Raw genomic sequence first — 27,670 nt, forward strand, 5'->3', positions numbered from 1 at the left:
TGCGTACGATCAAAACAATAATATGCAATGATATCTTCGCATCTTTAAGTTGCAAAAAAGTTAAAAGTCCGGCTAAACAGTTCAAGGAATTGTTCAGTCTGTGTCCGAATCACTTTTCATGAAATGGAATCGTCGTTTCCGAGGTTTAACCATGTTTGTTTTTAATTTCGGCGTTGGATCGCTCGAGCAAAGTGTTAAGCCGGGTCGGCTCGTAATTTTCGATTTCCTCGGCAATTCCCTTCTCTAAACACCACTTTTTCCGAACCGACAACCAAAAAGCAGTGCCTTTTACAGTGTTTTGATTGGTTAAGCTGTTTTTCAGCTGCGGTGGCGAAAGAAAACCTACTTAAGAGGCTGTCTCTCTTATTTCCACCTGGTCAATTTTGCGTCAAAATTAATTTTGCCTGAAACTCTGTTAACAGAAAGACTTTACCTAGGAAAGAACTGAATTAGATTTGGTTTGATTCGAAATAATTTTCTGACTGCATTACGGGCCAAAATTATTTCCCAGTCTGTAGGGACCGTCGCAACGTCTCGAAAATTGAAAAATAGGTATATTTTGTAACGTTGTAAAATATTTGATTCCGATAGTTAAGCCACAGAATTTATATCAGATTTCTTAAAAACCTTTCTAGTTTGCCAAGAAAGTTAGAATTTGCCCTCTCAACATATTTGAAAAGGCGAATTTTAGCATATTCTGACCACTAGAAATCGCCATCGACCGATGGCCGTAAATAACATTGATTTAGACGCTAAGTTTTGGGATTTGGAACCTGGTTGACGATTCTATCCTACACAGCCGTTAAGTTTAGACCTTTATAGACAAATATATGCAAAAACCCCTGTACGTTTTCGATTTTTCAAAAGTTATGACCGTTGGAATCAGCACATGTACGAGCATTCGCGATTTTTTCGCATACACCAAAATCGAACCACTGGAGCAGATTTAGTCATAAATACAGCTTACCCGCTTTGCAGCCCGGCTTCATGGCTCACTTCAGAATTTTTCTAATCACCAAATTGGTGAAATCCATGATAACTTCAACAAATAGCTAGGTATTGCCTTCGAAAAGTAGGCGGCATCCATCGTGATTCGTGGTATCAAAACAAATGTCGGAATTGGCCATATTTCGCGGTGATATCGGAAGTAAAGGTAGTTTGTATCTGTAAAGAATATTCTACACTTTCAGCCACCGTATAAGACATTGTTTACATAAGTCTACTGAGAAACACACGGACCTCTGTTATGCGCGATAGTGCAATCGTTCAGCTTTAAATTCCAAAATGCCAAACTTCGACACATAGACTTACAAGTGGAGTTCTATGACTGATTCTTGAAGAGAATGCAGCTGCAATCCAAAGTTTCAACGGAACATTAAGCGCGAAACATGGCTTTAGTTTTCGAGTTTAGTTCGCAACGAGTCAAAGAAGAGTATCGACAGATGCCGACCGCTGAATTTTGGAGGTATTTGCTGGAGTTATCATAAAGTCCAGTTCACCAGTTTGGGAAGCGAGGAATATCTGAAATTTCACATAAATCGACGCGGAACCGAGAGAAGCAAGCTCAGGATATTTGAAATTGATTTATTAATTATATGATATCAAACTCCAGGAAACATTTATTCTTTTCATCCAAAATTTTTCTGCCCAAATATTATATTGGGATGCAAAACAAAACCATATGGCACAACGTACGGCACAAGTTATCAGCGGTCTTCTCTTTTGTGCGGACCTTTGTGAGAACAGTATAACATCGAACTGGATCTAAATTTAAGCGATTATTTCTTCACTTCAGAAGCCTAAAACCTTCATTTCTCCCTCAGCTTCCAGACATAGAGAGTTTATGTTCTGTTTTTGGAAAAAATTCAGCTCTGCAGCGATGTTAAATAAGTGATTCATCGCGAAATGTGGCCAATTCCGACATTTGTTTAGATACCACGAATCACGATGGATGCCGCCTAGTTTTCGAAGGCAATACCTAGCTATTTGTTGAAGTTATCATGGATTTCACCAATTTGGTGATTAGAAAAATTCTGAAGTGAGCCATGAAGCCGGGCTGCAAAGCGGGTAAGCTGTATTTATGACTAAATCTGCTCCAGTGGTTCGATTTTGGTGTATGCGAAAAAATCGCGAATGCTCGTACATGTGCTGATTCAAACGGTCAAAACTTTTGAAAAATCGAAAACGTACAGGGGTTTTTGCATATTTTTGCCTGTAAAGGTCTAAACTTAACGGCTGTGTAGGATAGAATCGTCAACCAGGTCCCAAATCCCAAAACGTCTAACTCAAGGTTATTTACGGCCATCGGTCGATGGCGATTTCTAGTGGTCAGAATATGCTAAAATTCGCCTTTTCAAATATGTTGAGAGGGCAAATTCTAACTTTCTTGGCAAACTAGAAAGGTTTTTAAGCAATCTGATATAAATTCTGTGGCTTAACTATGGGAATCAAATTTTTTACAACGCTACAAAATATGCCTATTTTTCAATTTTCGAGACGTTGCGACGGTCCCTACGGACTGGGAAATAATTATGGCCCGTAATGCAGTCAGAAAATTATTTCAAATCAAACCAAATCTAATTTAGTTCTATCCTAGGTAAAGTCTTTCTGTTAACAGAGTTTCAGGCAAAATTAATTTTGACGCAAAATTGACCGAGTGGAAATAAGAGAGACAGCCTCTCAAAACGCCAGCCATTATTTCGCTCGCAAATTTTCACATTTTCAAATTTTGTTGCGACATCCAAGGCTCGTATTTGATTGGCTCTCTATGGGTTTCTTTGATTATTGACCAATCAGAATGTATGGTTTGTTTCTTTCTTTGCACTGAATTAACCCTCTTCTGCACTGAATTAACTCTCTTCTGTACTGAATTACCTGAAAACTGCATTTGTCTTAACCAATCAGAATTGAGTAATTTTTCTATGTATATAATTAATAACAGAACAGAGCATAGTCAAGGCTTCTCTATTTGTTAATTAACACCTAAAGATAAAGACAGATTTTATTTAATATAGTCACAGGCGGCCCAAGCTCCAGCTGTGAGATAATTATCTTGCGAAATAAGAGTCATGGCTAAATGGGTTTGTATTTAAGACCGCTCTTAGGAATAAAAACATAAGTCAAATTCTCAATAAAAATACCTTACCTTACTTCCACAGTGCATCTCTTGTTCATTCTGACCGCCTACCATGTTGAAAAGAACCCATTGTAGCGATTTATCCCTTTCTAGCTTTACTACGTACATAAGAGAATCCCAAGGCTGCACACTCCATTTCCGAACGCCCGATCCGAGAAGCAAAAAATTCAAGCTTAAAATGACCAGGCGGCCACAAATCCTACGCAGAATCCAAGCACGTATACTGTTGTTTCAATTCATTACAAACTCAATCGAGGCTCAGTTTGCAAAGGAGGCAGGGTTACCAAGCAGGTTTTCAATGTGAATGTTTACGTGGGCTGTTAGAAACGTCTAAACTGGAAATTTTTGAAACAAACTGCGTCTTAGCGTCAGTTTCACTGGGAAGATTGAGCATGTGTAAACGAATATATGTGCGTTATAAATATTAATTATTAAGTTGTTCTACTCAGTCCCTAGCACTGAAAAGAATGTGGCCGGAAGAAAATAATTACCAGAATTTATTTTAGGAAAATAATTACCAGAATTTATTTTAGGAAAATAATTACCAGAACTATATGATATAGTGTAATGTACTGGCTTTCAACTAAATACACGCTCACTTGCTCTAATCAAGAAGCGACCTACGGACCGAGTTTGGACAACACTATTATTCGAGAGTTTTAATTAGTTATTATGCGTAACAAATTAAAACTCTTTGAGGCGATAGAAGAAATTGATGAGTGAGCCGGATAGGGATCGTGTTTAAATACACTCGACGTTGCCAACAGAGTAAAAAAATGGAGACAAAAAAAATTGTCTGCCAAATAACTACTTTTCTGAATTGAGCGACTTTACGACTGGACTTATTTTCATTCCGGAAACAAAATCTATTGTACAACACCTTGATTGCAGTAGGACAGAAAGTGAGAGCAGCATTAATGTCGCGTGTGTGCTACTTTTCAGAAGCATGAATTTGACTTGAACAACACTCTCAACATTCATAGCACGCTCGATTAGCCCGGGTAACGCAACGCGTGACAGAACTCCTCCTTACTCATCAAGTCATTCCATGACATGTGCCATTCAAATTTTCTGACGCGTTTTCTCTGTTATTCGGACTGCCCCCTTGTCCAAAAGATTTTAGGTTCATAAGAATAACAAAGTTGCGCAAAGCTTAATTGCCCTTCGCCAAACTCACGGATGGGTTTTGCCAGCAAAGATTGAAATCTATTGTCTTATATAGGTGCTTTCGTCGAAGTCCTCGGTGAGTACCTTTGCTTTTAACTAGCACGCAATCGAAATCTAAAACTGATGAAACTACTGAATGCCTCACGCCAAGAGAGTAGACTAATGTAGAATATTGATCAATAAACGATTTTTGCTAAGTTTCAGGGCCGCATGATTTTCCGCTGATGAGTTGTTCGCCAAAATGTCTGTCATAAACGTAATTTATAGAGCTCAGTAAGGGGAAGTCATGTCGCTGCCTTTCCAAGGAGCACTAACATGGCGGCTATGTGGGAACGGCCATCTGTTGTCTTGTTTAGCCACTGAAGAGATAAGTTATCTATTGTGAACCTTCAAACATTCATATAAATACATAATCTGATGTTTCAAACGCTTAAGGAACAAAATATCACGCGGTAGAATCATATTTTACATACAGTTTGATTTTCCAGGCCGCCATTTTTATGAAAACCGGCCAAGGATAGGGGAATGTTAAATGATAACATTGTCATGCTGTTTAGCAGGTTATCATCGCAGGTCGAGTTTCCATGATCGCTGCTCATTGACCAACCCTTCACTCTAGTTTCAGGTTTTTCAGCTATATCGGGCTGTTGGGAAATTGTTAGGTCACTGTCCACTCGGTGAGTACAAAATTTACTGTGCTTTACTATTGTTATTGTTGTTATTAATTAAAGAACAAGTCTGAGACATACTAAACTAAAACACAAGTAATTGATGATCACCTGGTTCATTCTCTTTCCGGATTAGAGAGTGTTTTGAGAAAGGACTTTTGATACGTTTTGTAAACTATTCCAAGTTCTAAACTGGGTGTTTGTTATAACATGGTTTTCATACACGTTCGTGAATTTAGGGCATCGGTATTAAAGCACTTCAGAACAACGATACGTTATTTCCGTTGGAGATGGCTTCCTCTTTTGAGTACATTAGATCAGAAACCGTTCTTTAAAAAGCTTTATACGGCGAGAGTTTTAACGGGGAGAATTTAGGAATATTCAGCATTTAAAACAATCGTGTAATAGTGTAGATATACAATATTCTGACCGTCTGAAGCAGAACTGAACTCTGAACCTGAACTCGCTCCTGCCGCTGAAGAGGCAAATAAATATTTGATGGCATCTCGGTGTGGGTGTTTGTGTAGAGTTTCAGTTTTGAGGAAACTTTTCAGTAAAGAATATCTCGGTTTATATTGGTTTAGAGAATGACAATTGAGTTATTGGTGAGTAGTACTGCTTCAAAAACATTGTTCCAAACTAACGTAACTGAATGAATAGGGAAATTATACCATAGCTAAGTAAGCAGAGACCATTACAACTTGCCCTGTAGACAACATTATACCTTAGATTATTGCAGTTTTTTCAAAGTTTTCATTTGCATGACAGAATTGGTTGCCTGAGACAATGCACTATAGGTTGTGACAGTACACAACTCGGCAAACAACAAATATTCCAGCCTTCGGAAATTAATAAATGCCTTGAATTCAATGATCTAAAATCACTCAAATTAGCTCACTAGTTTAACAAAACACCCAGAGCCTTACAAGGCTTGTTTCTAGATGGACGTGTATTCCAATGTAAAAATGTGAATTGACCGAAAGTAAATTTTAAAAAAATCTAAGCACAACTTAGAGCGAATTCGTTCAACCCGTTTGTTATTTGCTATTGAGTTTGTCACCAAATGCTAATAAGAAGAACAATTAAGAACAGATTATTCAAATATGTTTTCACCGCTTCACTCTCACGCTCAGAAATACAAGTTCCGTTGCCATGGCAAAGGTGACGTAAATGTGGACGGAAGTAATAACAATAGAAGAGATCACAACGATATCGTTACACTGTGAAGCAAAAAGGCCACTGCCACTCGACGAAAATCATTACCCTTTGAATTCGCTCTAATATAACAACAAGAAGAACAACGACAGAAAACTAAATAAACTTAAAGTTTGTGACATAACCAGGTCCGCTATTGAAACTCTTAAGAGAGGATGTCAGCTTCCATCGAACAAATTTGGAATATATAGGCAAGTCGCCCAAAATTCCTTTTCGCTCCTACTTTCACATTTTGTAACCCAATATGTCGTTATAATTGTGGTGTAGTTTTTTTGTGAAAATATATTTTAGTTTTCTACTAAGATTGATAAACTACATAATGATCTCCTTGTGAAAAAGAAAGCTCTTATTTACTCTGCTGATTGTGTCACTGATGAGGTACTCATAATATCTTCGACTAAATTTTCAACTTTTACTGAGATGAAGCTTGATGACATCAGGGAACTAACTGCAACACTGTTCTCGAAGTCCTGTGTCTTGGATCCATTACTATCCTCTATTATCAAACAGTGTATAGATCTATTGCTGCCTACTATTGCTAACATCATCAACCTCTCTCTTCGTGATGGCTGCATGCCTACGTGTTTGAAATCTGCAGTATTGTCACCCCTGCTCAAGAAACCTGATGCAGACTTTTTCACAATTCAAGAACTTTAGACCTATCTCCAATTTGAAAACGCTATCAAAGATTATTGAGAAAAGTGTTGCTCTCCAGTTAATCAACTATCTGATGAACAATAACCTACTTGAAAACTTTCAGTCAGCCTAAAAAGTTCATCATTCTACTGAAACTGTCATGGTGAAGGTGCAAGATGACATTTTGCATGTAATTGACAGAAACGAAGCCATTGTACTACTTATGTTAGATTTATCTGCGGCATTTGACACTGTGTCTCATGAAATACTACTGGATAGACTGTCTCAATTTTATGGTGTAACGGGGTCTGTACTGAAATGGTTTGCATCCTACCTATCATCTCGTACACAATTTGTTCAAATTGAATGCTCAAGATTTTCGCTTCGTGAACTTAATAGTGGTGTACCGCAGGGTTCTGTCCTTGGGCCTCTGTTATATGTTCTGTACACTTCACCAGTGGCTGATATCATAAAGAGACACAATCTAATGTACCATCTCTATGCTGATGACACTCAGCTTTATGTGTCATTTAAATTAGGAAGTGATGACCTTCTCTCCTCAGTAAAATCTAGAATTGAAATATGTGTACAGGAAATCAACAATTGGATGATTCTTAATGGTCTTAAGCTAAATGAGGAAAACCGAGCTGCTTCTACTCAGTTCACGTTATCGGCCCAGTCGCTCATTGGAATTCGTTCGTGTTAGGGGTGAAACTATTCAACCGTCCTCTTCTGTTCGCAATCTTGAAGTGATACTCGATCCCAGTGCTGATATGGAAGACCACATTAAAAAGATATGCAAAACATGTCATTTCCATCTAACTAATATTAGTAAGATCAGAACATATTTGGATCGTGAATCTGCTGAAGCAATTATTCATGCTTTTGTGACCACCAACTTGGACTATTGTAATGCGATTCTACATGGATTACCTAAAGCTCTCTTGAACTGCCTACGGCTAGTTCAGAGTAGGACAGCGCGCATTGTAACATTCACAAAGAAGTATGAACATATAACTCCCATTTTAATAGATTTACATTGGTTGCCTGTTGAATACCGTATTACTTATAAAATTTTATTGTTAGTATTTTATTATTATTATTATTATTAATTCCTGGAAGGTTTTTTTTAGATATTATGCTAAGAGGAAAGAAACCCATCTCTTGGTATTTCGATCGATTGATTTAAGTCTCAAATCTGACTAGAATGTGGTAGAGCATCATTTGATTATCGAAAACGCTAATAAAATCATAAATAAACAAGGTAAGAGTGTTATGTTAGATTTTCTTACAAATTGTAGTGATTTATGCAAATAAACGGTGGCGACAAGAAGGCAGACCATGTATATTTCATAGTCGCAAGCAAGTAAATTTTGCCGGACTTCGATTTCGTCTCAAGATAGAACAACACAAATACACAAGGAAATTTTTACAGTAACTTTATAACCATCCTTTTGTCCATGAAAAGCTGGAAGCTCAATAGATCCTGTCGTATCGGACATTGTTGAAACCGTCTTTATCTTCATGCTACTATTCGACGTAGAAAAAGTATGTCGGACAAAAATATTCACCAAAAAATATATATTGCCAGCTTCAATAACGACAGGGGATTAAGTTTAGATGATAAAACAAAGGATTGTGTTGACAGAAATACCGGAGGTCAAGTATATTCTTTGCATGAGCTCACACAACTCGGGAAATATTCACGGCGAAAATTTGCATATTTGAGCGGTCGAACTAAAACAATAATTTCTTGAAAACTAATTAATATTTTCACAAAAAAACTACACCACAATTAATAGGACATAATGGGCTACAAAATATGAAAGTAGGAGTGAAAGCAAACTTTGGGAGACTTTCCACTGTTTGTCTGATCCGTGCTGACATTAGCTCTTAAATGAAAGCAACACGGCTCTAGCCTGAAAACCAACGAAACGAAACTACGGACTTTCACGGGCCTTTTACTCCGCGTCTAGAAATTTAATGACGGCGTTACATCACAACAGTTCGCCCGCAGGGGACGAATATGGATGAAAAGTTTTAAAGAGGTATTAGATAATCAAGTGCAGTTACTCGATGGAACGATTGATTAAAGAAGGACTAATCGCAATGATTAGATAACTTATTCAAATTTTGGGCATATAACGCAATCTTATTTCCCCAAATCGCATTTTATCTTATTGAGAACCAAAATTCTCGTTACAACAATAATTTGATTGCGATTCAAGAAGAATCAAGGTTCTTGCAACAAGATTGAACAGAAGAGAATTGTTCTAGTAAGAATGCATTACACCCAAATATATTAAGAAGAATCTCTATTTCAGGAACACCGGCCACAAGAAGCAAGAATTCTTTTTCTCAAGAACGGGAATTCTTGTCAGGAGGCAATGAAGTAGAGGGTTCTACTAGAAAGAATGTTTAACGCCAAATCTTATTAAAAAAATCGCAGTTTCAGAATTCATAAGAGAAGAGGCAGAATCTTTTTTATGAGAATAACAATTTACCTTTTCAGCTACGTGGTTTGTGCTGCGGACGACATCTTAGGGGTGAGATCGCTTCTTATTTTACCGGAATTTTATATTCATAAATAAATCAGCACTCACAAGACTGTGGTTTTATGGAAATGGACGGTAATCGAAGTGAAGTTTGTAATCATGATTATAAACAACCTCGAGCTGGAAAACCAAACTTGTGATCTTCAAAAATCGCAAACAGTACATGAAACGGGCACAAAAGGGAAGCAATTATATCGCTTAAAGAACCTTTGGGCGATTTTGTGAATTGAGATTAGAATGAAGCTATATGTTGTCGAAAACGGCTAAGTTGTTTTGTTTCTCGTTGGCAGAACGCTCTGGTTACATGAAGGGCAGCCGGGCAATGTTTTCAAATGACTAATAAATGATCAGCAATCGGATATTTTTCTCGACCAATCGAGAGAACCTATACAATCTAATCTATTATATGTCGATAAGGAACTACTGAGCGACCTCGAGGAGATTCATAAATCTCATGCGTGACGCTCAGTTTACGCTCTGTCAGGAGGTGCGTGAGGTCGACTTCCGGTCACGGTTCTTACATAACTAAATGACCGACAGTCGCAAATTTTTCTTTAAAAAAATCGGAAATAGAGAGAACCTGTTCAGCAAAAAATATTAGAGGTCGATGAGGAACTGCTAAGCGATCTCGAGGCGATTTATAAATCTCATGTATAACGCTCGGTTTACACTTGCTCAAAATACCTGGAAATTGCGTGAGTTCGACTGCCGGTCACCGTTCGCAAATAACTAATTGACGGAGAGTCGTTCATTATTCGAAAAATTTAACAAATCGAGAGACACTGTAAAATCCAATCTGTCAAATGTATATAATCAACATTAAAAAAGCAGTGTCTGACCAAGAAAATGGCCAAGATAAGTTGAACTACTTCATATCTACTTGAAACCTCACTTTCCCTGACTTCTTTCAAAGATGGAAATTTTCCCTGACTCAAAATAAAATTTCCTGACTTATCTCAGGCCTTGAAGTAATTCATTTTTCCCTGAATTTTCCTGCCTTCGACAGCCATGCCTTATATTATCATGCTAGAAACGAAACACTCTTTCTTTTTTGTATAGCCTCTTGTTAAACATACAAAAAAGAGACAGGAGCCATCTTTTAATCTCCTAGCTCAGCTATTGCTTTTGTCCTTACCGACAGAAGCTACTGAATACATAACTTTAGTTTTCTTCCAAAGTTTGAGCTAAGCGTTTGTAAGCGATACGAATTATTACTCGGGCATCCGTAGGAAAGCCAGAGTCTTAAAATGCAAGCCGTTCTTGGTCGCAAAAGAGGGGTCATGGTCCCAGGCGTTCCTTGCGTAAACCGCAGAAACTGGGAATGAGACTGCGACAACTTATGTTATCATGCGCTCGCTCTTCGTAAACAACATAATTTACAGAATGCTGTGTTCTGTGAAGACCGCGTCGTAGTGATTCCTGTCTTATTAAATTAATTAAACTGACTGTTGGCGCAAATAACCTTCAAAAACTTGCACTGGAGTGACCGATATCGAAAATTCCCCACCCAGGTCCCGGCTGTAGTTTCGTGTGAATTTTTTGCGTGGTGAATGCTCGAACAAAACGCTCGATGGGAAGTCCGAGTGAACGCTCCGCAAGCGTCTAGTTCAATGTTTGAGCAATCATAATCCGTCTGAGAAAATTTCGACTAACAACCATGGAAGCCGAAGGCTTTGCTCGAGTCATTCATCAACCTGACCGAGTGTCGCGAAAGGTGAGTGATGCGTTAGCAGCGATAATAAACACACGTGATAAAATATCGTATTTTTTCACGTGTGTCATTACAACTTTCCTCAGGACTGGAAATCCATGTATGACGCCGTAGTTTATTTGATAATTTACATTACAGTTTCGTGTGAAAATTTACAACACCAAAGTTAATACCAGGATGTAACTCTGGATGCGAAAGACTTATTTGGGGGTTTGAACAGTTCTTAAATGGCTAGTCCTTAAATTTCTGTTGTTCGAATCTGTCTTGCCTGCTCTCCAGACAAACTCGGTTGATGTTGAGGGCTTGGTGATCGCCCTTTATTCGAAATCGGTTCCACGGGCTAACACAACGGTTTAATGATTGTGTAAGCGCACATGACTGGATAATTTGCTTTTGTAAACGCGGAGAATCTAAGTGATACATAGCTTTTCGCAGTTTCTAGGTAAAATTCGAAGTTTCTGAGGCCGAGACTGATACACATTGTTTTTCTTGACTTTACCCACGTTCTGCCAGCTCACACTCTCATAGTTTTTTTAACACTTTGCACGGCAGTGTAATGAAGTCGTCCGTAAAATTGGCCCTGCTGGGTGTAGTTATTCTTTGTTGTTTTCATGGTGGCCGGTAAATACCGAGGGAAATGTGTGAAAAAATGAAGAATCAGAGCCTCACAAAAACTTAGTGTCCACCGATTGACGGAAGTGGACAGGTGATGAAATCTAATTAAAAAAAGGTCACAGCACTCTTAGGTTCAATTCTTTGGAATATAACTTAAATTATTTCTTAATGATTCTTGTCTCTTCAGAGATAAATCGATAAGTTCAGATTCTTTGTCCCTAGAGAAGAACTATAACTCTGAGAGGAAAAATTCTGATTTCTGAGGAAAGAAATGTGGCTCTTCTTCTGGGGATAAGAATTCCTTTGAGAAGAAACTCGTATTACAGATTCTTGTTGACAGAATGCTCGTTCTTTTCCTAAGAAAATAAAACAAAATATATTTTGACAAGGAAAAGTCATTAAGACATTCTTCTTTGATGAAATACTGCTTTCCCCCAAGACAATCATGAAAATTTATTTGGCAGAATCCCATATTTTAAGCAAGCTTATCAAAGGAATTACTGTTTTTGACCTTCACCCAAGAATGGTGTCGTTCATGCGCTAGACATCCCGACCCAGAGGAGATGTCGATATGGCAGCATAGCCTTGGTACTTGGCAGACCAGCCCTCTGTAGGATCTCAACGCTGGTGACGTAATCCTGCCAATGTATTCCCATGATGGAGTGCAGGCACCTCTGGTGGAAGCGTTCCAGGAGCTGTATGTACTTTCGGTATAGCAGCATATAGAAAAGTGCTGATGACGACTGCCACGTAAACTTTTACTTTGGTTATTAGGCGAGGTGAGTGGTTCTGCCACACTCTGTGCTGGGGGTGATCAAAGGAGCTGCTGGCCAGAGACCGCCTCGGCTGACCATGTCAAAGGCCTTGTTCAGATCAATGAAGGCTGCATACAGGTCCATGTCCTGTTCCCGGCACCCCCCTTGTAACTGGCGTAGCACAAAGATCATGTCGACAGTGCCTCTGTTGGCGCGGAAGCAAGCGGGGAGGTTTTTCTCGGCGATGATGGGGATGAGCTGATCTAAGAGCATCCTGGCCAGTATCTTTCCCGTTATTGAGAGGTGAGTCATGTCTCTGTGTTTGGAGCAGTCGGATTTGTCTCCTTTATTCTTGTACAAGGAGACAATTACTGCATCTCTGAGGTTCTGTGGTACCTTTCCACTCTTCAAGCAGGAAATGAACAGCGTTGGGGAGTTGTTCGACGACAGTGACTCTGCCAGCTACTTACAGCTCTGCCGGGATTCCATCAATGAGAGGAGCTTTGCCTGGCTGCAGCAAGGCAATGGCCACCTTGATTTCTGCCTCTGTTGGTAGGTTATCTAGTTCTAGCTTGACATCCTGCTGAGGGATCTCAGTGGAAGACTCCTGGACTGAGTGTCTGTCTCTGAAGAGACTGGTTTGTGCTCTGTCCAATGATGAAGGATAGAGACCCTATCAGTCAGTAGTGCGGAGCCATCAGACGAGCGCAGGGTTGCCTGGACCTGGTACGTTGGGCCGTAGACAGCACGCAAACCTTCGTAGAAGGATTTGGAGTTACCAATGTTGGCGTACAACTGTGTCTTTTCAGCCAGATCAAGCCACCATTTGTTCTGAATCTCTCTGAGCCTTGACTGTACGTTAATGCACGCTACCTCGTATGCTGTCGTGGTGGCGTGGTCATCCAGCCTAGGGAGAAGCTTTGTATGACAGGAGCATTTGGCCTGGAGAAGCTTTTGGATTTCCGCATCATTCTCGCCAAACCAGTCTCTGTGCTTTCTCGTGGAGAGGCCACCGCCTTTCTCGACAGTTTTCAGGCGAATGGTTTCAGCTGCTCCCACTTGTACTCGGGATCTTTATCTCGGACTGGCAGTTCCACGTTTTCTTGTCTGGCCTGGAGCTCCTCTTGAAACTCAATTTTCCTCGCCAGCAAGCTTTTTCACCTGTGCCCCTCTTTTCCTCGTTACAGGCTTCATATTGAGTCTGACTTTGGTCCGAACCAGCCTTTGATCTGTGTTGCAGTCGGCACTGGGCATGACATGGTGTGTAGCACGTCACACAGATCCTTTTGGTGCACGCGGACGTAGTCCAAGAGGTGCTTGTGTTTAGGTGCCTTCTGCTGGAACAGGGAATTGGTGATTATAAATCCCTGTTCTGCACACAGCTCCAGCAGCATACGCCCGTTGGCGTTGCATTTGCCGACTCCATGGCTTCCCAGAACTCCTAGCCATACAGTGTGATCTTGTCCCGCTCTTGCATTAAAGTCGCCCGTGATGATGAGCTTGTTCCTGCTGTCCGCTTTCCAGAGGAGGGACCTTACGTCGCTGTAGAAGGCCTATTTGGTCTCGGGGTAGGCCATGAGTGTGGGAGTGTACACACTGATGATGGTGGCGAATTGATTGCCCTGGAGGGCAAGGTGGAGGGAAGTGAGGCGATCCGTGTCCCACGGGGTGGCTGATTAGCGTGTTCTTCAACATGAAGCCTACTGCGGACAGGTGACGATCCTCTTTGCTATCGCCAGGCCAGTACAAGGTATATCCTGCTCCGTGCTCCGTGCGTGACCCTTATTCTGCAAAGTGCACCTCGCTGAGAGCAGCGTTGTCTATGTTCAATCTAGCTAGTTGCTGTACAACCAGTGATGAATATCGTTGTGGTCGGTCAGCTTCGCCAGAGTCTTGCATTGTGTGGATATCCGAGCATGCTTACTTGAAACTTGTTGTCTTTGGTCTTTGTTTCTTTTCAGTTTCTTAATGCTGGTGTGGGATACCCATTGACCGAGGTTAGCCAACCAGGTGGATTGTGAAGCAAACTGGGTTTGATCCACCCTCTCTAGGCCTGTGTGGAGTAGGCAGTGCCATCCCTAAAAAGGACTGCTTGGTCGCTCAGGGTGCTGCCGAATGCTGCTGTTGTCTCTTCAACAGGCAAGCGACCAATATCCTGAGCCGCCTACATGCAGAGTTGGAGCTGTGACGTGCTATGTCCAATGTTTGTCACTTCAACCTTTCTTCATTGCTGTAGGTCTTTTATTCCTGCCGTGCGCTAAGTGAGTTAAAAGTGCAGGTCAGGACACGCAGGCTAAATCCCCTCTTTAGGTCCAGGGACGCTCCACAGTGGCTCAGCGGGTTGGAGCTTGGTTGCTGGACTCTTGGTAGGTTTTCACACGTCAAGCCTGACTTGCACACCAGGTTAACATACGACCAACATAACATGGAATTCTTATCTAAATGCACAAAGTAGAGTACAAATAGCACGCGAATGGAACCCAGCGATATTCTACTGTTATTGTGCGGTTTATTATTTTAAACTGTAAAAAAACCTGTCTATCATACATTATTTTACACTGATAGGCTTGACCCTGGTCAACCTCACAATAACTTAGATTAAATCAAATTCAATAAGTTGCTGAATTGTATTTCCCTCTCAAATTTTCTGAATAACTTTCATTTTGGCATCGACTACTTACTAATTCCATGCATTTCTGAGGAAAGATTTCGGAGCAGTTCTAAATAACATTTTCACATTTGGCTAGGCTGAAACTTAAGAATTTACAGCCTGACACCATAGTCGGCTAAAATCTTTTCCTTTATATGATTGTTTTTAAACGAAGAGATTGATCAAATTTATGCTATGAAAGATCGGATATAACGCGCGCTGTCATTAGTTGAAAGATTGTGCTCTATGAGAGTATAGACGGCGTGGTCGTCCTTTTCTCACTCTATATCAAAAATGGTTAATAATCCTTTTCTATATCCTTTAAGCAAAGTATAAATCTGAACACGGAAACTAAATTGCACCTTCACCCGAAATAATGGAAAATTAATTCACTTGAATGTTGTTGTTTACCTTGATTACTTTTCACGCTAGCAGGTACCACAAAAAATATCATCAAGTTACATAATTTGTACAGATTAGAGAGACGTCATATAACACGATTTGTTAAGCGGAGCTAAACCTGTCACGCCAAATTATACCATGTTCGACTATTTCCCAGACTTCTCTCTACCTTCACTTCGTTAATTGAAAGTGAAATTTCGGAACAAGCGAGCCGGCAAGTAGCAACAGAAGAACTGAACAAAGGTTTGGATGAATGCTAAGCACCATAATTGACATTAGTATAACGTGAGCAGAGACGAAATTCTCAGAGAAAACGAAATGGACACCCCGAGTTTTGAAGGTTTTCACACTCAGCTAACACTCGTGTTATGATATTATATCTATAGTTTTGTGTTTAAAAGGAAAACAGGAACGATGAAAAATATAACCAAACTGGCATAACTGTTAAAATTCATACCAATCATGATGGTGTCAGAGCAACTGCAATCGTGCTGAGGTCCATCGCGGCTAGCTCATCATGGCGATTTCCGGTTAACCCAGTGAAGACTCAGTAAACAACTAAGAGCTTGCTCAGATATCATTTCCGATGCGTTGGGTGGAAGGCTGTATCAGTCGCAGCCGCCGAGTTTTACGGCGCTGTCATTCCGAGAAATCTCCATGTTCCTGTGAATTCGACTGTTGTTCATTCATAAACATACGCCTTGAGCAGTTTGTCTCTATGAAAAGACACATGTATTTTTTTATTTCACAGAACATTTCACTGTCACATTCTGTATTAGGACTAAAAAATATCAGCTAAAGTATTGAAATCGAAAAAAAAACAACAACAACAACAACAACCGTGTACAATACGTAATTAAATTGCTCTCATTCATTTGTCTCCTAGAGATAATGAACATTCCAGCCTACACTTCACCTACTTTGATCCTCGGGAGGACGTTTGACAAGGAAACATTGAGTGCACGCGGGGACATCTCATCAAGTGATAACATACCAACTAGAGAAACAAACGTCAACAAATTCTCCTTTAAGTACCAAGTGGTAAAAAGCAGCCAAGATGTCAATGACTTACTGGACATACCTAGTGAAGTGTCCTTACAAATCAAAGCCAATCTGCTGAAAGTGGGAGGGGCAGGGCAATACTTTAAAGAGAACAAAGTCCAAGAAGGAAGGACGAACCTTCTGGCTGTGATGAGATGTACCACGGTAATGTATGTTTTTTTCCTTAAAAACCCGGTGCCGACATTTGTAAATCTTCGGCTCTACCAAAGCTTCTAAAATTGCAATGAACAAATATTGATAGCTAAACCAACTTTGCCCTTGGTCAAGTGATTAATAATCTCTTGGCTCGTGGTCGCTGCATCAGTCCTGTTTGGATAGTGTCGATTAAATCTCCGTTACTAGCCAACATAAAAGCTTGGTTTTTTACTAAGAAGGAGCGACAAATGCTAACAGAGGCCCTCGCCCCATTTCTAATACGAAAAACAATTTGCTCAGCGGTTTACCTACTTAATATACTAAATAACGGAGGACAGTCTAAGTTACAGAGAAGTGTTTTTGAACATGAGCCTCATGGGCAGGGAGACTGTAGACTAGATAATCATACATCTTTTTGTCAATAACACTAAACGTTCGAGTATAAGCCGGAGAAGAAGGGAGACCTGGAGACTAACATCTAAGGATTGCATGAGCCGGACTAGTTCAAATATTGTTGATCAGACTTGAGAATAAATCAAATACTCGAAGATGTGCCAAATAGTAGGGAAAGTATGCATACTGTTGTTAAGATGTAAAGGGCAAAGGTAAAGCTTTTCCCAGTTTGAAAATATTACTCCACAGCTAAATTAAAGATGCCACTTGTATTTTCATGAGCTTTAGACATCAATTACTTGAAGATGTGCCAAAATTAACGATGTTTATCATGTCAATCCCTCAGCTTGTTGAGACAATCGAAGGCTCATTGAAAGCTAGCGGCGGTGAATTTCTTTATTCACTTGGTACTCACTACGTAAGAAGTGTTACGTATGGATTCGAAATGGTTGCCAGCCTGACATTTAAGACATCATCACAGTCATCAAGGTACACCCAACAGTGATATTAATCCTAAGTAACGAGCTATTTTTATGTAAAAACCTTTTTTATGATGAAAATAGTGACAAGTCCTCCTGCTTTCAGAAACTGTTTTTGCCCGTATAGGAACGGGTTTTTAATCTGAAATTTGAAGCTTCTAGCAGCAATTTTGATTTTCATAACGAGAAAACGATCGTCTTAAGTTAGCCAGACGATCAGAAATTGTGCAATGTTATTTATTTATTTATTTATATAGGAACCAAATAAAAGGAAGTGCTGAAGGAAAACTAGATGTTGGAGGAAGTGCTGATGTAGGACTTAAGGCTGCGTTAGACAAGCTGTCAGCAGAATGCAACAATGTATCCGACATCTCCATCAGATATTACGCCACCGAACTACCAGACAAACTGCCAACCACAATGGATGAACTTGTGTCACTGATTCAGGATTTCCCTTCCCGACTGAAGAGCATTAACGACGTTAAAGGAATTCCTCTGCAGGTACGATTCCCATATATTTGGGATGAAGGTATAGTCTGGTTGTTTTTTCCCTATATATATCTCTCTCTCTAAATATATATATTGAGATAGGTAAAAAGCAAAGATACCATACCTTCGTTCCTACAAGCCTGTTTCGTGACCCACTCTTCAGGGGATTTCATAAAATTATAAGATTTATTAAAATCCTAAAATCCCATGATGAGTGAGTAATCACGAAACAGGCTTGTAGGGATGAACATAGAGTTTCTTTGTTTTTCCCCTATCTCAATATATATCGCGCTATATTACACCTTTTTTAGCTTAAAGTAAAACTTAAGTGAGGTGGTGGGAAGGGAATCCCGGGGATGATGGTTGCTTTGGGTCCCAGTGATGAAACGGTTTATAACCTTTTCGATTAAATGGGCAGGGATAAGATTCTTTGTAGAATATCCATAAGCTTAATAATGTTCTCATGGAACCCTAACCAGGTGTTATTAATCTTATGGGCCCTATCAACGAGGGTCTTAACCAGACCCACTTTGTAAGAGTATGAGGTGAAGCTGAAATAATTAGTTAATAACCCAGTCAAAGTTTTCATGCGGTAAACACTGGTTAGAGAAGAACTGCAGTCATTATCATCTATCAAGGCATCCAAAAAGGGTAATTTGTGATTAACCTGCTTTTACATTGTAAACCTGATGTTGGGGTGCCTACAACTAGAGTTGATGTATTCGAAAAATATAGTGGCATCGTGCTCTGAGGGAAATTAAAAAAAAAGTATCATCAACATACCGGCGATAAAATAAGATTGTAAAGCCATGAAAATTTTCCAGCCAAAGTTTTTCATGATTTCCCATAAAAGAGATTGGCTAAGATGGGAGCAAGGAGATACTCCATGGCTACGCCATCTATTTGATCATAGAAAGAACCGTTAAATGAAATGAGTCAGGGCAGCAGCTGTAGTGAAGAGACTTTTAAGTTCGGGTTTGCTTTACCTACTGTCGGGATTGCCTAAGGAATGTAATTGACCGCTAAGTCAATATACTCCTCAAGGGGTATGTTAGTGAAGAGACTTTCAACATCAAAAGAAACCATGAACTTACGAGAAACAGATAAAGATTGGAGGTCCTGTACAAAAGTGAAAGTGTCAGTGGCACAGTAATCGGTTGGAATGTGAGGCTCTCAGAGATTAAAAATCTGCAAGATTCTGAACATTGTCGCGCTTTGTGTTCAGCAGATAGCTTCCATCTTTTGGATCGCGCCTCTACCGATTTTTAACTTAAAATAAAAGAGACTATTCACATTCAAAGAGAAAAACCCTCTTTGAATCAACAATACAACATATAAATCTAAAACTATCCTTTTCATTCTCGCACTTTCATGCTTTGCCTCTTTCTTGTTGTCTCCATTTATCTTAAGAGATTCTTAATAATCGAAAATGAAGTATGGTACTCACGGAGTCGTTACTAAGTTCTTTGCTTATTTGCAGTTTGAGCTTCTGCCGATCAATAGCGTTATTCCAAATGCGAAAGCAGACATACAAGGGCAGGCTTTGGCCAGTGATATAGAGGAAATGGAAAGCTGTTTTGATGATCTTCGAAGCACCCAAGCTCTCGCTATGGCATACCTTCAAGACAAAGAGGATGACCACGTTGAAGAATTTTGCAGCAAGGTTAACAAACTTCAACGCAAGTTTAAAGATGCAATTAAAATAATGAACTGCGCGGAAGGGCCACATAAAATCAAAGAATGTACGGAGGCATACACGGAGGCTCTTAGTGGACGCGATATAAAGGGGAAATTTAATCGTGAATGGAAGAAGATGATAAAAACCAAGGTGAGCAAGGTGATAAATAATGATGACAACTAAGTTGCCGAAGACAAAGACGATTATGACAACGGTAGGCGACGGTGAAGATAGCGATGAAAATGACCATGACAATGATCATGATTGAAATAATTATGATAATTTGTAACGACGACGAAGGCGGCAACGCCGATAAAAATAACGATTGTGATTGTAGCCATAGAGGCAGAAGTGCAGAACGAGCGATTTTTAAAGTCCGGTATTTCTCTCTTTTTATGCGTTTGTTATGAAAGCTCTTGAGAATCCAGCACTACATCAGATATACTTTTACGACCTTAAAAGAGAGTGAGAAGGCTTCAGGCTCTGTCAAATGGAATAAATAAATGGTTCACTTTCCATTTACAAAACCATAGGAAAATGACTGAACTCAGGACGTTTGGTTTCCTTTTTTTCCAGCTTTCATTTGCATCGTCTATAAGGATAATATTTATCTCATAGGCTTTTTCGTCACCTCTAAATTTTTGATGTCCATTGTTTTGAAACTGTAGTATTCTTAAATATAAATATTTCCATTTGAAATTCTAACGATTCGTTCAATAGGGTACGGTTAACTAAATCGACCAATCATATAAAGGATATCGATTTTTCGTAGTAGAATAAGAGATTATCGTGGTGAAGTTACAACTTATCTTTATTCAATGTGATTTCTTTCACAGGAATCAGTTGCTACAATCAAGGTGAGAGTCGTCGTCAAACTAGAGAAGCTACAGTTAAAGTCTCTCAAAATCGATTCAGGGGTGGTTTTGAGAGGGTGGATCATGCAATCTTAAGGGCGATAAACGGTGACGGGAGGGAGGAGAGGTAGAAAAAAATGAGAAAGCAGCGTTTGAAGAGTTTGAAATGTCATATAAATCTTTTTAAACCCATTTGAAATAATTTTCACGATGAAATTTCGAAATATTTTCCTTTAGTAGTGGATATCACAGCACGTGCAGCGTAGCCCAATAATTATACGAAATAGTAGTAACCTATCAAACCGAAAAAAATTGTGCTTACGACCGTACGACCGTACGTACAAGGTGCTACTTTTAGCATGCGCGGCCAACTACATTGCGGAGAGAGGGTGTTAAGTGAAATAGGCTGGAAAGAAAAAGACAGAGCGATCAAAGAAAGCAAGAAGTAAAAGGCGTAAAGCAAGTCGAGAAAACGCGCAAGAAAATTAGAAAGGACGCTAAAATGGGCAGAATACAGCGAGAGGAAAGCGGAAGAGAACAAGAAAAGGCATAAGTAAAAAAGCAAATATATAGCGAAGGGCAACGTGGGTAGGAAATACGAAGAGCTTCAGAAAACAGACTGAAAAGAAGTCATCAAAAACGAGAAGCGAACCACAAAGGATCAGCGAAAGAAGAGGAGGTAAGCCGTGTCCTATCTGGGTTTCCTCTTATACTAAGGCCGAGAAAAATTCAAACCTTTTTTTCCCAATTTTCGTTTGATACTAGCTTCAGTTTATAATTCAAATCACGTTTCAGTAAAACAATGACTTTTGCATTCATCGCTCTAAAACTCTCACGCCGGTTCATCGCTCGAATAACATTTCAAAGAGATCGTATTCTTCAAGTTATTTCTTGTCCTATCCTTTGGAATGTTTAATGCAGTCGTGGTGTTAATGGAAAAGGAGTTATCTTACGGATTATGTTTTGCCTAGAAAGTTTTCAAATGATAGCGAACATGGAGCCTCTCTCATCGCATCAAATTTAGGTAATAAAATATTGTATCCTTCTTAAAACCAGTTCATCAGAATGTGAATGAATTACCAGCCACAAGTATGGCTTTTACGACGATAGTTTCCAGGTTTGAATAAAGTCACTGCCGACCAAACTCCTCAGTTCCTTTGCCCTGACGGCCCAACGTCATCAAAACATTGCCAACAGGAGCAAATCGCAAATTAAGGACACAGACAAGAGAACCTATTCCAACATACACCCTCCTCAATCCTGTTAGCTTATTATGGACATGGCATTTCAAACGTGGTGTATATGCCACAACTTTTCCATTTCCTTGACTAATTATTTTGTAATGGTGTTTACAAGTTGTGGAAAATGGTTGGGTTGAACTATAATAGAAAGACTTGACAGTAGATAGTCAAACTGAATGAAAAAATTTTACATATTAGCAAGATTTATGGTTGCATTTCATGTTAACATGTGGCAACAACTCCACCTTCCAGGAAATTCAATTATTTGCAAACATGAGAAAATGCCATCTACAAAATTTTATACCTACTTAATATTTTCAATAGCAGCGTCAATTCAACTTTGAATCTAGAGAGAAAACTTAATTGATGTTTGGAACTGATATCTGTGATGTTAAAAATGAAATTCCGGTATTATCTCAAGTTTTCTTAAAGACACCCACATGCAGTTACAGCAGAGGTTATCGATTTAAATAACAGAAAAAATTAAAAAAAGACGTCGTGTAATTCCAGCCAGAGGAAAATCATGAAACTAGAGTAGCCAAAAGCGAAAAAGTTTAAGAAAATTACAGGTTCAACCGCAAGTTGAAAATTACTTTTCTTTTAATTTTCTTTGTTAAACAGAGGAGGTTGAAACGTTAGGGAAAAAAGGTGGGGCAAGCAGTCATAGTTGGCAACTTCAAGAGAAGATATAAGAGAAGCCCGCATGATTTTGGCGTGTTGTTTTACTGACTCACTGTGCTCACGTGTATGCACTTCAATCGACCACTGACGTCTTAGCGCAAAGTAGTTTACCGAAAAAATAAACTATTGAGATCTCCGCTTTTAGGCCTGGCTAAATCTATATATTACAAGTTAGTTAAAGACTTCACATTATGACTACAATCATATTATTTAAAAACGTATATATTCTATAAGAGTGAATTTCCAAACTAAAAAGAGACCATCTAGTTATGCGCACAGATATAAATCTCTTTCAAAATATTTAAAAATTAGATGGGATTTCTTAGCAGCAACAGATTTGGTGCATCCTGTCTCCGAAAGCTTCAGTTTACCATTTCCTACGCTCGGATACTTATAGGTAGAATTGTTGCTCCCTATTCAATGCTAATAGAGATCCCTCCGCTAAGATGCCATACATGAGCGGTATGTGCTTGTGATAGATCTGAACACGGCTCATCTCTGTCTTTCTAATTCTCTTTTTTTTCATTTAATCTTTTTTAAAAGCTGCCTCCAGGAGATCCTCTAACAATTGTTCTGTTTGGAAAGACTGGGAACGGAAAAAGCGCCACTGGAAACTCAATAATTGGAAATGAATGTTTCGAAGACAGCCCAAGTAGTAGATCTGTGACGCAATTTTGCAATGCAGGCAAGAGAAAAGATGAAAGAGAGGTGACCGTGATAGACACCCCGGGAATCATGGATACGGCCCCAGTCACAGCGATGGAAAAAGCCAAAGAAATGGCTAAGGACGTGACTGGTCTTAACAATGAGAAGAAAAAGGACATTCTTCGAGAACTTGCCAAGGTTTTTGTCATGTCCCCCGATGGTCTTGACGCTATTATCATCACCATTAGGTACGGTGAGAGATTTGGGTCCGAAGATGCCGAAGCTTTGAAAATGCTCACAAATTTTTTTGGGATTGAAGCCCTACCTTACATGATTTTAATCCTAACACATGGTGACCAGGCTGTCCGCGAAGCAAGCAGAAAGAACCAGAGCATTGAAGACCATTTGGAATGGTACATCAAAACCTTGCCAGGTTGGGTTCGAAAGTTTATGAAAGAAATAGAACAAAGGAGAGTACTGTTCGACAACCGCTTGGATTCCAGCAAAAATCCTGATGATTGCAAGAAGCAGGTCTCTAGGTTACTTCAGGTAAAAGTCCCTTTTGAGAGCAAAATGTGTAGGTCTCGTCGTTTTAGGTGAGCAAGTGGGTAGATGACTAGCCTTTTCGTTGCTTAGTAATGGTGTAACGCTTTTTAGAAATAAGAAAAAGGTGGCAGAGAATTCACTTGTCTTTAAAAAGGAACTCGAATCTTAGAGAAACTCAAGGGTCAGCTTTCGGATCGCCCGTGGGTTTTCTAGAAAAGAAAAACTTTTTATCTTTGTCCAATCAAATGTATAGGTCACGAGAATAAGGGAAAAGATCACCATTATAGGAGGCTCCTGACTGCCAAACAAATTCTCCTTGTCAGCACCATAGTGTATGAAGGGTTCAGAGGAATATAAAAGCTCCCGTCCTAAGTTTTGGATACTTCGTCAAACATTTCCTTTCCAGAGACTAAATCCTTAAAGCTTTGTTCTTCTCCTCCTGTAATTTCTTTTGCGTGTTGTAGTCTCTAAAATGTTTATCTGACTTTCGGCGTTAAACCCAGGAAGTCATAGCTAAATTCGATGGGCTTGATAGGATGCAATATTTCCTTAAGTGTGGGAATTTCTCAAAAGCGAAATTTAAATCCTGCAGGTCCGCTATTGAGATACCAAATACACCTGTACGCCCTAGTGTGGGTAATGGGAGGAAATTGAATAAAAAATTTCATCAAGTTGTTGTGAAAGGTAGTTGGTTGCCGTCGGTAATTGCAGATAATCAGTGTTGCGGTCAGTTCGACATGGCACACGCAAATTTGTTTGATAAAGTATAATTTCAGACAACAACAACAACAACAACAGCATTTATTTAAACACGATAAAAAATTCAGCAAAAGCTGATGTGGTCGTGTAGACAACCAAATATTCGAAGTGCGTGGCCAGATTTCCTCGATGTCATTTGTTCGTTTATTCGTTGAAGCAAAAAAGATTGACTACAGAAAATACGTTCTCAAGTTTCTTGGAATTTGTACAGCTTAGAAAGCCATTAACTCCCTTTCATCCCTTTAACTTTGTGCTTCGATTTTTTTCTCTTAAGTTTATTTGTTTTTCTCAGATTATTGACGAGGTAAGGAAGCAAAGAGGACCTTTCATACACCCCCTGACCAGCGCATCTAGAAAAGTGCTTGACGACGAAATAAAGAAAGTCATGGACGAGAAAGGAATAACGAAGCATGCAGACGATCTCAGTCAACAAGATGATGAACTCCAAAAGCTACTTGAAGACAAAGACAAAAGTGATGAAAAGCAACTTGAGTTGGAACAACGCCTTACTGAACAGAAGAGGGAGTGGGATACGTTGAAAGTCCAAATGGCGAGACTGGTGGAATTGATAACAATGGTACAATTTAACAATGGTTTACTTCCACATGGAGGGGAAACAACTACAACATTAATGGAAAAAGTTACTGGTGGATGTTATCCTGGCTCAGCTGTTATCTATGATTCAAACTCCCGAGCAAGGCGAATAGAATCTTTGCAAGTTGGTGACGAGGTCCTAGTCATTACAAAGAATGGCATCCAGTCCGATCCAGTTATCACCTTCATCCACCGTCAGCCAGAAATTGTGGAAGGATTTTTAAAAATTGTAACCAAAAAAGAAAAAACCCTCCTGATAACTGCTGACCATCTCATGTTTGTGGAAATAATGGGTCAAGCAACAGCCATCCCTGCTAGAGATGTTAAGATCGGAGACACAGTGTACGTGAGGGGAAGCCATGGTTCAGAGAAGGATTTAGTTCAGAGCATCAGCACTGTCTACGAGAAAGGTGTATACGCCCCAGTAACCCTGAGCGGCACTATTCTGGTCAACGATGTTCACACCTCTTGTTACTTTGATGTTCTGTCCCATGAGTGGTCCCACAGAGCCATGAGCATTGCCCGCGCTCTGCATTATGTGTCTCCATCGATGGTGCGTAAGATCAGTGCTATTGGAGAAAAAGATGGATTTCCAGGTTGGTGCAGACTGGCTCACACGATGTTGACATTGCTCGACTGGTGAACTAGGAATTTAACTCTCGCCATGTCTAGAGACGCTTTTCACTATATATTCATTGTAAGTGTGATATGGAAAGTTAAACAAGTTGGAAGATAACAAAATTGTCTTCCATGTTTAAATTCTCACATTAAGTAGATTTGCAGTATTAAGTGATGCATTAATATTAATCAATAACAAAGTCGAACATTACGTAAAGCTTAAAAGCAAAAAACACACCATAAGTAAATTTTCTCTTAGTGTCTTAAATGGGAATGGAGCTTTGTTAGCACATAGGTTAAAAAGATGTATGACTAGAATTTTGTGAATGTGGTTCTGTACGTGTCAAATAGAGACCGTTATATACCGATAACCTCTTTGTTAGTTGATCTACGGTCATTAAGTGACCGAGTTGAAACATAAGCTAATTAGACCCAAAGCGGAGTAAAGCTGATCGCGGGAAAACCGACCTTACGTAGATGACTTTGGTTAACAGTGCTTCCAGCGCTATCAATTAAACCAAGAAGTTTATTATGCATTGAACCATTAACTAAAAAAAAATAACCGACGTACTTAAAGGTGACCTTCGATAGAAAAATTTTTTAGAACGTAAACTTAGGGTTTTAGTTCTTAAAACGCTACGAACGTAACGTTTAATTAGGGCCTCTAACTGAGAGAGAGTTGAGACTTAGAGTGCGAGCCGGTTTCCTAATAAATATTGGTGTTCCCTCGTAATACAAAATATCAGATAGATAGATTATACCAACTTTTTCTTCAGTTGAGGACTAGGGATTACCTCACTTAAAGGCAGATGTGCCAAAGAAGAGGTTTCGTGATAGACACAAGTTTGTTGCCTGTTTGGTTCTTTCAATGACTACGCCTCAGAAACCATTTTTTTAAATTGTATTTCCAGGTTGCCTTAGATATTTTTAGACTCAATAAGAAAGTGTATTTTAAGTAATTTAATATTTTGGTTTCTTTTAATATCTAACGATGTGCCGATTTTTACACAACGCCATAACAAATATTTCAATTAATAGCCAGAGTGCTGCTTTGTTCATTTACGTCCAATTGTTACCATGACCGTCTTTCTCCAATCTTCATCTTTCTCAGACTGTAACCGCGATATGTTTGACAGACATAAGTGGCATCAGATATTTTCATTGCCAAATTTTTTTCTCTCTCACTTTTTCATTATTGCCTACAGTATTTACATTTATTTCTTTGTTAGAGCGTTATCACTCAGTGTAGCAAAATAAAATTTTCTTTTGGTTTAAGATGTATAGTTCTATTTAAGGACGTGAAGTAAGGGTATCCATCAGCGATGGAGGGCCAGACTGCTAACATCTTGAACTCAGCGAACGGGCCGAGATGAAACACCGCTTCATACCAGCCACCAACTATTTTCAATTTTCACAAGAAGTCTTTCTACGAAAAGAAAATAGGTTAGAAAGCTTTCTTACTGCGTAAGAGGACTCGTAATTGATAATAATCGCTTTTTTCGATGAGCTGATATCGAGCTGACAGAAAATTTGGACTACTTTGAGGAACCTGCAGTTTTGGGACAAGTCATAATTTACCGACGTTGGGGGGAGGAAACCGGAGGAGGGATCAGTCGTTGCCAACAGAGTTAAAAATGGAGACAATAGAGAATTGACTGCCAATTTACTACATTTCTGAACTGAGCGACTTTACTGCTGCACTAATTTCCATTCCCGTGAAAAAATCTACTGTACAACATCTTGATTTCAGTAAGACAGAAAGTGAGAGCAGCATTGATACCACATGTGTGCTAATTTTCAGAAGCACACATTGTGACTGCGGCAATCGTAACTTCTCAACACCACAATTACTGATAAAAAAAGGTAATTTATTAACGGTGAACGATGTGGGTTGAAACTTAAAAATAAAAAATAAATACAAAATTTAAACAATTGATTAAGTAAAGGTGATAAGAAAGAAATACACTGAGCCAACTTGAAACGACA

At 39.3% G+C, this 27,670-nt stretch overlaps 1 protein-coding gene across 2 annotated transcripts; it reads left to right on the plus strand.

The window, feature by feature from the left end:
- The first annotated feature begins 4,252 nt into the window (after nt 1-4,252).
- Nucleotides 4,253-26,918, plus strand: LOC136278162 (uncharacterized). 2 transcript variants are annotated; one of them, XM_066161555.1, is made up of 9 exons: nt 4,253-4,379; nt 4,923-4,980; nt 16,397-16,716; nt 17,447-17,589; nt 17,837-18,080; nt 19,549-19,896; nt 20,583-20,603; nt 23,066-23,716; nt 24,765-26,918. In XM_066161555.1, the coding sequence occupies exons 3-9, from the start codon at nt 16,402-16,404 to the stop codon at nt 25,707-25,709; spliced, it is 2,667 nt and encodes an 888-aa protein (XP_066017652.1). In that variant the 5' UTR covers nt 4,253-4,379; nt 4,923-4,980; nt 16,397-16,401; the 3' UTR covers nt 25,710-26,918. The 2 variants fall into 2 exon arrangements, with proteins under 2 accessions (XP_066017652.1, XP_066017655.1); XM_066161558.1 differs by having other exon boundaries at nt 4,288-4,379; nt 4,929-4,980.
- The last annotated feature ends 752 nt before the right edge of the window (nt 26,919-27,670 follow it).

Source organism: Pocillopora verrucosa, chromosome 1 (genome assembly GCF_036669915.1).
Source record: "Pocillopora verrucosa isolate sample1 chromosome 1, ASM3666991v2, whole genome shotgun sequence".
Taxonomy (NCBI): Eukaryota; Metazoa; Cnidaria; class Anthozoa; order Scleractinia; family Pocilloporidae; genus Pocillopora; species Pocillopora verrucosa.

Coding starts and splice junctions, on each gene's coding strand:
- LOC136278162 (XM_066161555.1), top strand. CDS start 16,402: ATGAACATTCCAGCCTACACTTCACCTACTTTGATCCTCGGGAGGACG. Junction 17,590..17,836: donor ACATCATCACAGTCATCAAG/GTACACCCAACA, acceptor TTATTTATATAG/GAACCAAATAAAAGGAAGTG. Junction 19,897..20,582: donor AGAAGATGATAAAAACCAAG/GTGAGCAAGGTG, acceptor TTTCTTTCACAG/GAATCAGTTGCTACAATCAA.